Source organism: Callorhinus ursinus, unplaced genomic scaffold, assembly GCF_003265705.2.
Source record: "Callorhinus ursinus isolate GAN/ISIS: 27379988/994484 unplaced genomic scaffold, GSC_fseal_2.0 scaffold16, whole genome shotgun sequence".
In the NCBI taxonomy this organism is placed as follows: domain Eukaryota; kingdom Metazoa; phylum Chordata; class Mammalia; order Carnivora; family Otariidae; genus Callorhinus; species Callorhinus ursinus.
Window position 1 is genome coordinate 10,900,370 of NW_027397078.1, and position 14,378 is coordinate 10,914,747.

Consider the following 14,378-nt stretch of genomic DNA (forward strand, 5'->3'; position numbering starts at 1 on the left):
CAGTTTCTGGGCCCCAAGCCCAGGATCAACAGCTTCTACTTCCTCTCTTAGAATGATTATCCTTGGGATACTCCCTCCGAGGACCCATGGTGTTGAGGCCCAAGCCACAGAAAGAGGCTACATGTAGGTACTCAGGTTGGCAGCTAACAGTAAGTGTGAGACAGCCAACTTGAACAACCAGCCCACTCAATCCTTCATACGACTTCAGCCTCAGTCTACCATCTGTCTCATCTGCAACCACATGAGACACCTTCATTGAGAACCACCCACCTGAGCCTAGTCACCCCACAGAAGGATGAGCAATAAGAAATTGTTTTAAGCCACTAAGGTTTAGAATCGTTTTCTATATAATAGCTAACCAATGCAGGCTCTATTTGCTTTTAGCTGAGAGCTTTGGATGGGAGAATATGTTGGTAGGAAAAGTGATGTGTGCAGGTGTCACATACTAATATATATTAGTAGAGGTTAGAACATGTGATACTGGGATTTATTAATGTTCCACTGGTATTTAGCTTAAATTAATTAAAACATACTGGTGACTTTCTATAAATACAGTCTTGAAATCTTGTAAGAGTAGAAAAGAGTAAAGATGAAGGCCTGTAGCATTATAATCACATACAAAAGAAATTCAAGGGAGGGAGTCATCTTGCAGCCTGTACATGGCTAATAAATATCTTGGGATAGTTCGGGTATTCTTGCAAGGAAATTCCAAGGCAACGTCATCCCCTGACACACCATCATTTTACATCATTCAACCACCTTTTGCTCCGAGAAAGGTAGAATTCAACTCAATTCAATTCAACTCATTCAATCCTACCAACACATATGGGATGCCTTCTTGTAGTGATGCTTTGAAGGCATTTTGCTAAGTGCTGCTGAGACACATAAGAGACAGACCCTGCTGAGTTTTCAGTCTATCCAGGAGATATATATTCAATAGAAGCTCTATAAATCTGCCCTTATTTAACTGACTCATCAGATTAATGTTCTCCAGTCCTAGTGAAGAGCAGGATCCTCTATACAAAGACCATGCATGCCTACTCCTATCAGCTGAACTGTATGCTTATCAAAAGCCAGCTGCATTCGTCTCCCAGGTTCCTTATGCCGGACACGTCTCTGGTTCTAATTACATAATTTCATATCAATAAACTGAAGAGTGCAAAAAGACAGCTACTACTATAAAAATTAATATGCATACTTTCAAAGAACTAAGTATTTGAAAATAAATTTGCCATTATGTTTGGGCTCGAAGCTATAAAAGATTAGAAAACAATCATGAATTTTTAGAAAGCTTTTATATTTGGTTTACTTTGAAAGCATTCTCAAGTTCTTGCTGCATTTCAGAAAAGCTCAAACTAGAAACCACTGATAAGAATGCACTAGGATCAGAATTTATGCCAGGAAGATAGAACAGAATTCTAATCAACGAAACTATACTCAAACGAAACGGATTATCCCTATATTAAAAGACTTGAAAATCAATGCACACTTGTTTTAAGTTAAAATAAATGATTAAGAAATGCACTGGGGGTGTATGTTTGTATGTGTGTGATTTCTGTGGCTTCATGAACTGACCTACTATTGTAAGCTCAGCTCAGACCAAGGATGACAGTTGCTTCAGTACAGGTACAAAGAAACTACTGTGGGAAGAAAGAGAATCATCTAGATTGAGATAAAGAGGTGGCCTTTGCCCGGTGCTTAAAGGATGGGAGATAGGATGGCTGATAAAGAGGGGATGGGAAGAAGGTCAGTCTGGGTTAAGAAAACAGTATAGTATGAGCAAGATTCAGTGGGGACTGTGTAAAATGTGTTTAAAAGCTGATGGGAAGTCAGGTGTGATTAGAGGTGTGTGCGAAGGGAGGTAGTAGCAAGGAAGATGAAAAAGAGGTTTCTACTCTGGGTTGCCCGGAAGACCCTAAAACACAAATTTATCTTAGTGTGTTTTGTTAGGAAGGGGAGTGAGGAAGTGGCACCACAAACTGAAGAAGGCTTAACAAGGTTGTGATATTGGGCAAAGTTTTATGGTAAGTTTCTCTCAGTTCCACAGGGGAGCTTTGCAGACAAGACAGATCACATCTCCAAGAGCTGTCCCAACCAGAGACAAGGGAATGAGAGTGTTGATGATGCTCCTTCGCCCATCAGTTACTGATCAAGGGCTCTGCCCTTCACCCCCAGAAAGCTTAAATACTCAGGATATTCTGGCTTTTCATGCCCACAGACCAAGCCCACACCAGCAGCCTGAGGGCTCTTCTCTCACAAAGATTGGCAGGTGTTGGCTGGTATGAGCGAAAGCCATGGGGAGCCACATATGCATGAAACTGGGGATCCAGGTAGAGCAGTGACATCCTCCTCTGTTACAGAAGGTGGGGCCCTGTTAAGGGAGCACTAAGTGCCAGGGTCATGAGTTAGGATTTATTCAAAGCATATCCAAAGGCAGTAGGGAACCAGTGAGGGTATGTGACGGAGCAGGGGGGTGGCATCATCAGGCAACCCCCATTATCTTCTGCTTTTTGAGGAGATCCACATTACATCGGAGTTGGAAGCAGAGTTCCCAGGACATTTTCAGGTCTAAGGTGGGGGTCATAAATTATGGACAAAAGTCTGCCCAAACCTCCAAATAGAGAGAGAGGCCTTTTAGCTCAGTAATAATTTCACAGGAACTTGCATTTACTCTCCACCTGAAGGCAGAACAGAGAAGATTTCCTTGGAAAACACTTGAGCTTGCTGTTGATTTTCAAAGCTCCTTGTTTTTATAATAGCACCTCTGGGAAGACATGAAAGGCAATTCATACTGACAAACCCTTCTGGTCTACCTACCTAATATGCCTTTCAGAAAGATAATGAGTTACAGCTAATAAACAATCTCCTGTCATGCAGTAAAATGGAAGTCGTACTGTGAAACTGCTTTACAGCCCACTTGACAACTTGAGTTCTTCCTCTGTCTGCACCAGCCTCCTCACTGGCTTAGTGCCGTAAGTCTTAGCAAAAACAAAGGCAGGGGCCAAGGGACGTTCACTAACATGGAGTCAATAAGAAATGAGGCACTGTGTCTTTCCCGTATTCCCACTGCAAAGGGATGTCAGTATTTCCGAACGCCGAAGGACTATTCATTCTGATCCTCTATCACTAAGGAAATTGGTCCCTGTGGCTTACACTTCACCTCCTTAGCTGGATAATCTACAAGGAAACATCAAGTCTCCAGGGCTGCTCGTACTCTAGCTGCAGCTGATGAAGGGACTGAGACAGGAGACTGAAAACGAAGCGACGCTTCTTGAAGTCAGCTGATAATCCACCACCCAGAGCCCAGCTCAGCCTGAGGATGAGCCACCAATGAATAGGAGGCAGCCTACGGAGTACGTAGCACCTGTCCTCCCCGTTTCTGGAAGACATGGCGTCCAAACAAGGCTGAAACTGCGGGCTGTCTTCTACACGTATCAGAGACACGTCTATGTGTCTATATGTGTCAGAGACGCATATATGTGTCTGTGTGTCATCTTTTTCTTGGCAGAGAAAGATGACATGGATTAAAGACACGAAGCTCTGTGGGGTTCCCCAGAGGCTCACTCTGAGATGAGGATTCTTAACGCACGTGATTTAGGTCTTAGGATAGACCAGGGAAGGGGTGACCAGGAAAAAGGTCAGGAGGAAGCCAGGCAAGGGGATAGCCTGATCTAGCAGGGAAGCTGCAGAGTATAAGTAATGCCTTGGAGCACCACCCTCCTTGCCCCTGCCACTCTCAGTAAGGGAACTGGGCTTTCGGACTCCCCCATCTATGAGTTATTGGCAAAGAGTTGCCTCGTGGTAGGCGGTACGTAAGTTCCTAGGAGCTTCTGACTCTCTCCACTCGTTGGAAAAGCTACAGTAGCCTGGGAACAGTCTTCTAAACAGAGTCTCAGGTGAAGGCTGTTGGAGGCAAAATTCCTAACAGTCACGGTTAAAGGAATCCAAGGGGATCTGGCAGAGGACCAAAGAGTTCCAGAAGTTACACTCAATCAGAACTTTTCTACCTGGAGCAGCCTGAGAGCTGCTTCTCCCTTATGATAGAGAGTGAAGGGGCGCCTGGGTGGCTCAGTCGTTAAGCGTCTGCCTTCGGCTCAGGTCATGATCCCAGGGTCCTGGGATCGAGCCCCACATCGGGTTCCCTGCTCCGCGGGAAGCCTGCTTCTCCCTCTCCCACTCCCCCTGCTTGTGTTTTCTTTCTCGCTGTGTCTCCCTCTGTCAAATAAATAAATAAAATCTTTAAAATAAAAGAAAGTGAAATCACTCAGTGGCAATGTGAAGGTGACTACCACAGAAAGTGGCTGGTCCCTAAGCACAGAGGATATGCCTGGGAGAGCTTAGATATCATCCCAGCGCAAGTCCTTCAACCATTTCCAGGAAACTGACTGGAACGTTCCAAGCTGTTTTCCAAAGAGCCCCTATGTGCTTTAATGTTAAATTTATGACAAGTTAATTTCATGTACTAAAATGAATGTTATTTGTCCTTCATCTGCATCATGCTTCACATAATGTCTTGGACATTTTCTAACTATGATTCTGTGGTGCTCACCCATCACACACAAAAGGAAGCGAGTGACAGGAGACTGTTGAGTCAGATTAAGTGCTATCCTTCATGGTGAGGCTTCTCACTCCAAGAGATTCAGTGTTTAATGACCAATTATTTCCATGCTTAATGTCAAGGGAATGTTACACTCTTGCAGACTTATTTCTTGTGACTCTTGTATTTCCTATCATATTTCTGTCAGTCAGGGGCTTGAAGTTATTTTATGTTTAAGGACTTTTATTATATTTTATTATTAATTTTACCCACAGCCCAATTATACTTCCCAAAGATTTTCCATGAGGGATTTATACCAAGCTTGAGGTCAATAGTTCTAAAACTCTTACCAGAAAGTTGTATTTAACTTCTGAGTCTCCATCTCCTCAGATACAATGGAAATGATGATACTTACCTCATGATGTTTGTGGTGAACAATGCTGTTGCTGCTGCTGATCCACGCATGTGTTGCTGTTCAGCTTCCACTCACCATTCCTTTAGAACTACTATACCTGGATTTCCTTTGGGGCAATACTACCTTCAGGACCAGGGTAGATTCTGATTGTCTTAAGTCAGCCAACGTACCTCACCTCCCTGGCCGGCCACGGCAATTAGCTCAGGATGGGCAAATGATGTCATCAGAATGAGGAGAACCAGGCCCAGGGTGCTGGGTGGACTGCTGGAAAGAGGAGGGCATTTTCCCTCTCCCGGGTCGTGTGATGCAAGGAGGAGGGGCTTACACGTATTGTAACGTCCAAGAGAAGCATAGTAGAGCTAGTGATGGAGGCCAACTGCACAGAGTCTCAAAATGAAGCCAACACAGAGAAGAGAGACCAAGAGAGTCCAGGGCCTTGATACGATGTGAGTTATCTGGGTGAAGCCATGCTTGATAATCACTGGTCAGTAATTTCCTTTTTTGAGTGGTATGGGCTGGGGTTTCTGTCAATTGCAATACAAGGATTCTGATGTAACATAAACACTACCTAGCATTTATTGAGAGCTTAAAACGTGCCCGACACAATACTGTGAGCATTGCAGAGTGCTTCTCCAAGCTTCACAACATCCCAGTAAGATATGTCCAGTTATTATATCACAAACGAGAACATCAAAGTCTGGGAAGTTAATTTGCCCAGTGTCACACAGATAGTCATGAAGCCAGGACTGAACCCAGAAAATCTGAACTGAGTCTACTATCTTTACCATCATGTTCTTTTTGCCTCTCTGTATATAAAGAACAATCTTCGGTTACATAAATGTGACCTTTTCTCATCCCACTTTCGACTTAAGAATTACTATAAATGTAGAGAGCCTCCGGTTGCATAGAGTGAATCCAAGGTACTATTGGTCTAGAACATGCTATATTGCATTTAATTTCTAGAACCAGCTTTAAGACTGTTTTTCTGACTATAACTTAAAACCTGGGTTATGAATCTCAAAAGTAGGAATATAGGAAACCAGATACTTTAGCTACTCCTTACTTCCTCATGTGAGTCAAGGCAAGGCCACTCCTGCTTATGTATGAATTGTGGAGAATGGGGAATAGAGAGAATGTTTTAAGACTGATTGGCTCTATGGATTTGTTTTTGTCTATGGGAAATTGAATGCTTTCTCTTTCTGATAGGATCATATAATGTACTCCCCTTTTTTAATCCATGGAGACCTTCAAATGATGAGTACATTTTTAGTAAGTCAAATTAATAATACATAGGACTATGTGACTTGCATTGTACAGACGGTCTGTATTAAAGAAGGAGTTCCAAGGAAAGGATTTACATGTATTATATTATTCCAAAATCAGCTGCACTCATCTGTTCAGATTACCACTTGAAAATGAGAGAAGTCTTCAGATTCTCTAGGCCTATGACATCAATTTTGTTCCTAACCTGTCTCATTCCATAACTGTTCGATTAATCTGGAGGCATTTCCTACCTTGGGCTGAAGCACAAACCACTCATCATTTGGATTTTCAAAGTTCCATGAGTCAAAAGGAATCTCCACCTCCCCAAGGAAGCTGTTACGTCCAAATCGATCATGATGCCAGACTGAGAGCTGCAGAGTTCTTGTTTCCAGCTGGGTGTGGCTGATGGTGTACTGCAAACGAGAGTCACAACATCACACTCCATGTGGAGGGCTCTGCCCAATTCTACCACAGGCTGAAATTTACTTTCGTCATCTTTCAGATCATACACACTAGTAACATGAATGAAACACACACATACACACACACACACACACAAGCCCACTGTATTTTTCCTTGTTTATGCTACAACGGGGGTTCTATGCCATGAACTCATTTTGTGTTAGACCTCGCACTGAAAGATGTATCAGCCAATTATTTAGGAAGAAGTCAATAAACTTCAAATAGTATATTAAAAGTATTAGGTAATGAAGACTGTCCCCTTTCCAGTTTTACCCCGTTTTCATCTGCGAATCGTTTTTCAACCTCTCCTTTGTAAGCTTAATGTTTGCTATATCAACTCTCCAACTTCTCTGTCTTATTTTAGTTATGACGAGAACCCCCAAATCCAGGAAAGTATCCTCAGTGAGAAACTTGCAAACACCAAACTTCATCAAGTCTCGCATAAGTGCAGGAGTGAGGAGACCAATACAGAGACTGAGCGGAAAGAAAATACTGCTGGGGTAGCTTTTCCTTTTCAGCAGAATGTGAACCACAGCCACATGCCTATACACCCTCAAACTTCCTGCTAGTTCTATGCAACTCCCACCTGAGGCACACTGCAGACTGTTTCTTGAACTTGGATTTGCTTCTATACCCATCTTTGCCGGTCCTGGCGTGATTGACCTTGGCTCCCTGCTTCCTGAATTTGCCATGTCACTCTATCTATTCTGCTTGGGCTCATCTTTGCTACCTTGTTAGAGCCACCAGATTCACCCCCTGCCTGTATTCATTCATCCTCATTTTGATCTGTCTTCATACTGGCTCCTGCTTCCAAACATGCATGACCCCACTGATGGATGTCCCCACTCACCAACTTCCTGCTATGGTGGATTCTGACTCCCTCACTCTGGGTACAAGGTCCATACATTTCCCTGCGACTGGCAATAACTTCTACATTCCAGCCTCTCCGGATCTTTCTTACCAGGCTAGATTGGTCCAGGGTGGGAGAAGGGGTTGTTACATAGAAGCCCATGGGGGAAAGAATATCTCCAGGATCGGGGCCTGGGTCATGTCCTATCGGGGCCACTTCCCCTGAGGTTCCTCAAATCCAGCCGTGCATCTCCACTGTTCATTAACCACAGGCCTAAATTTAGCCCAACTCTGAAACCTGACAAGAAATAGCACATACTCATGCTGTGTGAGCAGAATGAGGAGTGTGCACAAAGTGACTTGCTAAGTTAGTGTCAAAACTGTGACAAACTCCTTTTAAGGGGAACTAGGAAAAACAGTTTTCCCAAGGGTGAAACATATTTTTTGACAAGATGCCCCGGCTCAGATGGAATTTCACTGGATCATCTTTACTCCAGGTGTCACTTTAGCAGCAGCGAGAAATAAGCCGAGTAAGGGTGGTTTACAGTTTTTCCAAAAACTGTTAGGAAAGCCAAGGGCATGACACGAATTTATTCAAATTCTACTTTTCTAAAAGATATTTAAGTCTGGACATGCAAATCCTCCGTAGTCAATTTTAAACCAGTGAGGATATGAAAATGGTATCACTTGCGTGAATATGAGAAAGCATGTACTTACCTTCAGTGTCTCATTGAATTCTGGATTGGTGCCTGTTCTGACCTTGGTCTTGCGCTTATTGTTTCTGGACTTGTCAGGAAGAAGGTATGACTTGACATAACTGTAGATGATAAAACATGAAAGTAATTATTGAAAGACATCTACTTGGCAAGGAATAGTCAGGAATTTCAGTGAATAAAAGAGGTGAAGGGAATAGGCCAGCAAACATGAGAGAACCAGAGAGAATGTAGTCTACATGGCAGGACACCTTAAAATATAACTCTGGGCTTCCAATAAGAGAGAAGCGGTAAAGTATTGTGATGAAGAGTGTGGGCTCTGAAGTCAAGCCAGCTAGGCTTGAATCACTCCATGCCTCACTGGTTTTGGTAAACTCAAGAACTTACTTAACTGCTCTGTGCCTCAGTTTCCTCATCTGTAAAACTGGGATAATAACAGTATCTAACTTACAGCATTGCAAGGATTAAACTGGTTGATACATACAGGGAGCTGACATGTTATACTTCTCAATAGATGTCATCTATTCATAGGATCAATGGTCTCACAAAATACTGTAGGGTTATATTGCTCTCTATTCCGATGTCAGAACTTCTGATGAGTGGAATCAAAGGTCATGGATGAATGAAGGAAAATGGTGAAAAAGAACAAATAGGAAATAACAACCTGGTGTCACAAAAGCAATTCTACCTGACACCTTGTGTTGGGATATCCCAGGAGCTTCCTGGAGCAGGGGTATCAAGGCAAACTTAGAAATGCACAAGATGTACAAGACTGCAACGTACAAGGTGCTACCAGAGCTGTGAAGCACATCTACCAGGGCTTTAGATGACCTCTTTCCATGCTACTCTAAATGATTATACTGGTCCTGAAGCCCTTTGAATATTCAGCTGAGGAAGTAGGTGGACCCATCTATACTCAGAATCCACTCATTTGTCTATCTTTTAAAAAAAAAATAAACTAAGTAATCTCTACACCCAACATGGGGGCTCGAACTCACAACCTTGAGATCAAGAGCAAGCACACTCCACCGACTGAGCCAGTCAGGTGCCCCATTCCCATTTGTCTATCTTTAGACACTTGGAAACAGCTTCTCTGAGTTGTTTATTGGACCTAGGTCACCTATTTTTATGGAGGAAAGGGGTAACACAGCTGGCCTCAGATTGCTGTCCTCGGAAATGCCTGCTTACAACATTTGCCATTGGCCGGCATCTGGAAACTTGGATTTTAGGAGGATTCTCATCACTCCCAGAGCAGATGTAAGTGGTTCACTGTGACTAAACTATTTGTAAAAACAATATGGCTTAGGCAGAACACCTGCTTTCCTTCACGGAGACTGGAATTTTGATACGTGACAGTTGGTGCTGCCACGACTTGTTGCTGGAGGAATTAAGCACATCATGTGTGACTCCAGTGGGGGAGGATGCTTGGAAGCTGAAGCCTGGATTCTTCAGAACTTCACCACACATGCCTTTTTTCTCTGCTGCTTATGACAAGTGGAGTCCTGTGACTCTTCCTAGTAAATCATCAAGTCTGGCAATGACTTTGGGAGCCCCTGACACATCTTTCATCTAGCTCCCTTCCAATGTACCAATGGTCCATATCTGCCTCCCAGCTAATATCTGGAATCCTGAGAACCTCAAAATTGTCCTTTTGAGTTGTTCAATTAAGCTAACAGCTTGGTGATTTTCTCTGGAGGGTCTCCCAGAACGGGATACTCAGAGATCCCGGGGTATGCTGATGTGTCAGCCAGCTTCTATCATAGAGCTGCCTCTGTGTAAATTACAAATATGTCAGTCCTGAATCATATCAACTCGTGGCTTTGGAAAAATCAGATAATCATGGACACAACCCTTATACATACACTTAGAGAATATTTAGAAGTGTCGCACAAGAGGAAAATGACAATCGACCTTCTGAGAAGGCTCTGAATCAAGAGGAATGCTAAGACAAAACCACACATACTGACAAAGAAAACAGTGATTGAAACAGTTCGAGGAATATGCTACGTGCTTACGCATCTGTCCTCTGTTTCTTTTCATCTCCTATGGCCAGATTTCTGCAATTCTTGACAAAAATGTAGAGCCCGCCAGTTTTGTAGCAGTAGCTGATGTGGAGAAGGATTTCACCACTGACCTTCACGTTGCCATAGTCTCCTGTTTCACTGTAAACACTCATCATGCTGTTAAGGCTGGTCTGGAATAAACAAGATGAGAAGAGGTGTCCAGGGTTATTCTAATTAGCTCTACACAGAATCCACCCCCTTTATTCAATTATAATTCTTATTCTTTATAAGGAGCAGCAAAGTCCAGGGTGAGTGAAGAAAGCAAAAATCACTTGTTTTGTTTGGTTTTCGGGTACCGTATAAAACCCAAGCCTGACAAGGGACAAGAAGACTTAAGGAGTATTGGAAAGGAAGGCAGGAAACCTGCGGAGAGGGGCAAGTGAATAGCCTTTGTTTATTCACTTCTAACGAATACAGGGTCATTGAAGCACTTCCAATCCCGCGTCCTCTCCCCACCCCTGTAGCTTTTGCCTCTCTCGCTGGTAGACTCAAGGTCAACCTACCCCAAGGTCTAGAATGCATCCATCAGGACAAAGAGAAGCTCCTATATTCCGTACGAGCAGGAGCCACAAGTTTCTCTCTCTGACACCCACAGAGAGCATCCCAGCAGTCTCTGGGAAGCCCTAACTGCAGCCATAAACAAGGGCATGCCAGAACGTCATTTACCCTTGGCTGCTGTGAATTCCCCAGGCCGCTGTTTTGGTTACATAGGTAGTGTAAGACCAGGGCTTTGTGAACCTCTGTAAAATAGCCACCCACAAAAATAGAACACTAAATAATCAATTAACACACCAACAAACAAATAAAATGTAAAAAAAAAAAAAAAAGTCCAAATCTACCAGAATGAATAAAATTTCTGATTTTATTTGAAATCACTAGTGACAAGAGACACATTTTAAATTAAATGTAACAAAATTATCCTTTAGTGCCAAAACTGTATCTTAGCAACATGACTGTCACAAGAGACCACTTGGAAGGCTTTCATGAGTGACCCAGCAGTTTCAAGAGCCCTGTCTGTGAACCACTGGGAAGGACTAGAGTAAGTACAAACAGAGCCTAGACTTCCCACTTTTGTCTGTTATGCATAACAAAAGTCATGACATTCCTCTAGTTGCTCAGAGCCTGATCAAAGAACAGGATGCGGGCCATGTGGCAAGTATCTCTTCTAAGCTTAAGTCAAGGTCAAGAGTACACCAAGAATTCCCTAATTACTTAGAAATTATAATTTCAAGAGAGCCAGTGAGTGAGCTGATTTGTCTTTCCCATTCCTAGAACAAAACAGAATTTTCATAGTAACAGGTGGCTTTGAGCAGTGTTTTTCAAACTTTTAATTGCACATAAATCACCCGGGGATCTTGTTAAAATGAAGATTCTGATGCAGTCAGTCTCAGAGTCTTCTTTTCTAACAAACTCCTAGGTCCACAGTTTGCAAAATGTGTACTGAGGCATCCCAGAGCACCACAGCAACCTCACAGGGGGACCGCGGGGGGGGGGACCGCGGGGTATTTTAAAATTTCAAGGGAAACACAGTGACATCGATCAGACACCATGCAGACTCTTAGCAGTAGTTCACAGTGTCAACATTAAATCACAATTTATTCTTTCAGTTAAGTCCTGTGTGAAGCTGAGTTTTCGACAGTTGCTGTGAAAAATAAGCAAGTACTGCATAAAAATCAACATGGAACAGAAAATAAAAGTGGTGCTGTCCACCACAAAAGTGGTGGTTGGACAGCAACCACAACCATGTGGTTGTGAAGTGCCCAACAGGTACCCATGTCCCATTAATAAGGATTAAGGGCTATTTAAGAATGGAATAAAATTATTTTTCTTTCAATGTATGTGTATTATTGTTTTGCATGTCTACTAACTTGTTAGGATACCAGTGCTTACAAAGTTTTTTTGACCTAACTGGTGTGGAGAACAAAGGCACAGGAAATATAGAAAGGAATTAAATTTCCCTTGCAGCCCATTGACAAATACCTAAGATAGGAAGGGTGACCTTCCTCCAGGAACTCAACTGCCTCAATGTTAATACTTTTGCTAGAGGCAAAAGGCAACCTTAGCTTGACATTAGCCCACCTCCAGGATCCCATAAGTCTTCTTTAATAGATAAAAATCCCTTTGGAAACTTCCTTTAGCTCTACTAGCCCCCAAGATATAGGTTAGCAGTCATCCTCCAAGCATATGGCTCGCTGATATACATCCGAAGGGTCTCATGACTAGGGTTTTACTAGACAGTAGTAAATGACCTTACCCTAACAACAGCTAGCCCCCTCAAGGTTCTGGAAATCTTGCTTCCAAATTCCTTAGAGACTTATGCTATCCCCAACCCCCTCCCAACTTGAAAGTGTATAATCAAGTCACTCCTCACAACTCTAGTGCAGCTCCTTCTGCCCATGGGCCCTGTCCCTATGCCTTAATAAAACCACCTTTTTGCACCAAAGATGCTTCAAGAATTCGCTCCTGAACTCCAATATTTCACATCACTAGCTACTTAATAAATGGGTTAGTCAGGTGTTAATTTTGGCTCAGGTGGGATGAAAGAATCACTAGGGGCTCTGTGAACTGACAAAGTGCTAGAGTCTTTGCCCCGAGTGAGGCAAGGCTGCTGGTCCATGGACTATTCTTTGACCTCCAAGGGCTTCATGAATAAGCCCCTACCCCCTCATGTTACATATGAAAAAACACTGGCTCACAGAAATTATTGGCAGTGCCAAGACACGGAGCAAGAGCTCCAGATTTTTAGTCTGAGGACCTCCCCAGCATGCCTTCCCACCTCCTCATATCACTCAGTCCTGTCTACAACACATCTCTCAGTAGCCACATCTTCAAAGAAGTCCTCACTAAGCAGGGGGCCCCTAAAGATAGAAGAAAACTTAAAAACCCATAAATGCTGAAGCTTGAGAGAAATTAAGGCAGCTAAGGCAATTTTCCTACTAACCAAACTTTATGCTCTTAACTGAGCCAATGTTGTGATTTAAAATAGAGATGTTTATTCTAAAGGTATCTCATTAATGGTAAATCATGTTGAACCATACGTCTTTTGACTGGCGCTCGGATGCTAATGTTTAATGAATTTTTCTTTCCTTGGGATACTTGGATTCCGATAACGCTGTTTACCCTTTAAAGAGAAACTCTAGTTAACTGTACACAAGTCAGAGAAAGATAAGTGCTGGAAAAACTGCCCACCTAATCAGACTTCCCATACCATGAAATTTGCAAAGCATGGTTGGAAATAAGGAAAAGGAAAGACTGAAAACTCACAGTGTCTGAGTCAGCATCAGGGACATTTAGGTAGGTCCACTTCCTGTCAGAGCCTGCTTGAGAATTCTTTAAGAAAGTCGTCCAAAGGTCAAAAGAAAAAAGGGTATTAGAGCAACGGACAGAAATCAGAGGAGCAAAGAAAAAGATTTTTAGGCACATACACACAAATGTAGATGAGGACGGGGAGCTCCTAAAGCCAACCTCTCAAGCAAAGGCAGGAGCATGAAAGTAAGAAGGGACATTATTCTATAGGCAGTGAGTGAGAAGCTAGGGACAGTGTCTGAGTAGGAGAGAAAGCTGGCTAGCTATGTATTTTGGGAAAACGGCAACAGCATGGTGGACAGTTTGAGACAGACAGGACGGTGGCAGGGAAAGAAAGGTATCAGCAGAGAACTGTGATAGTTTATGGGCTTGAGCTGATGAGAGCCTGAATTAGGGAGCAAAGAGGTTTTAAAAACTGGGTGAGGACCATGGAAGGAGAGGGAAGGAAAAGCTCACACCAAATTAGACCAAAAAGTACTCTGTGTGGAAAGGGCAAGCAGGAGATTAGAGTGACTTTTAACTCACTGTCACACATATTCTCAAGAACATTCCTCCTTCCTTTGGGAAAAGTACAGAAAAATCAATGAGGGAAAGAAGAAGCTTCCAGTCACATGCTAGAGAAGTGCTTACAGTTGACAGGCCACTTGCTAGACTGTGGGTGTTGGCAGAAAACCGGGAGGACGCTAAGTCATGAACACCTTCCTCAGTCTCTTCCAAGGAGCCCTAAGGAAGGAGGAGAAAATCAGTGGTTTGGTTTATTTCTTTCCTAG

The 14,378-nt window shown here is 43.0% G+C and overlaps 1 protein-coding gene across 4 annotated transcripts in view; it reads right to left on the reverse strand.

The window, feature by feature from the left end:
• The window catches only part of SYTL5 (synaptotagmin like 5), a 269,646-nt gene that overhangs the window by 50,252 nt on the left and 205,016 nt on the right, over positions 1-14,378 (reverse strand). For all 4 annotated transcript variants that reach the window (XM_073901928.1, XM_073901927.1, XM_025857705.2 and 1 more), the window contains 5 exons: positions 14,239-14,331; positions 13,567-13,632; positions 10,255-10,433; positions 8,244-8,343; positions 6,467-6,628 (listed from right to left, as the gene is read on the reverse strand). In XM_073901928.1, the coding sequence (XP_073758029.1) occupies positions 6,467-6,628; positions 8,244-8,343; positions 10,255-10,433; positions 13,567-13,632; positions 14,239-14,331 (600 nt within the window). The remainder of the gene's footprint in view (positions 1-6,466; positions 6,629-8,243; positions 8,344-10,254; positions 10,434-13,566; positions 13,633-14,238; positions 14,332-14,378) is intronic.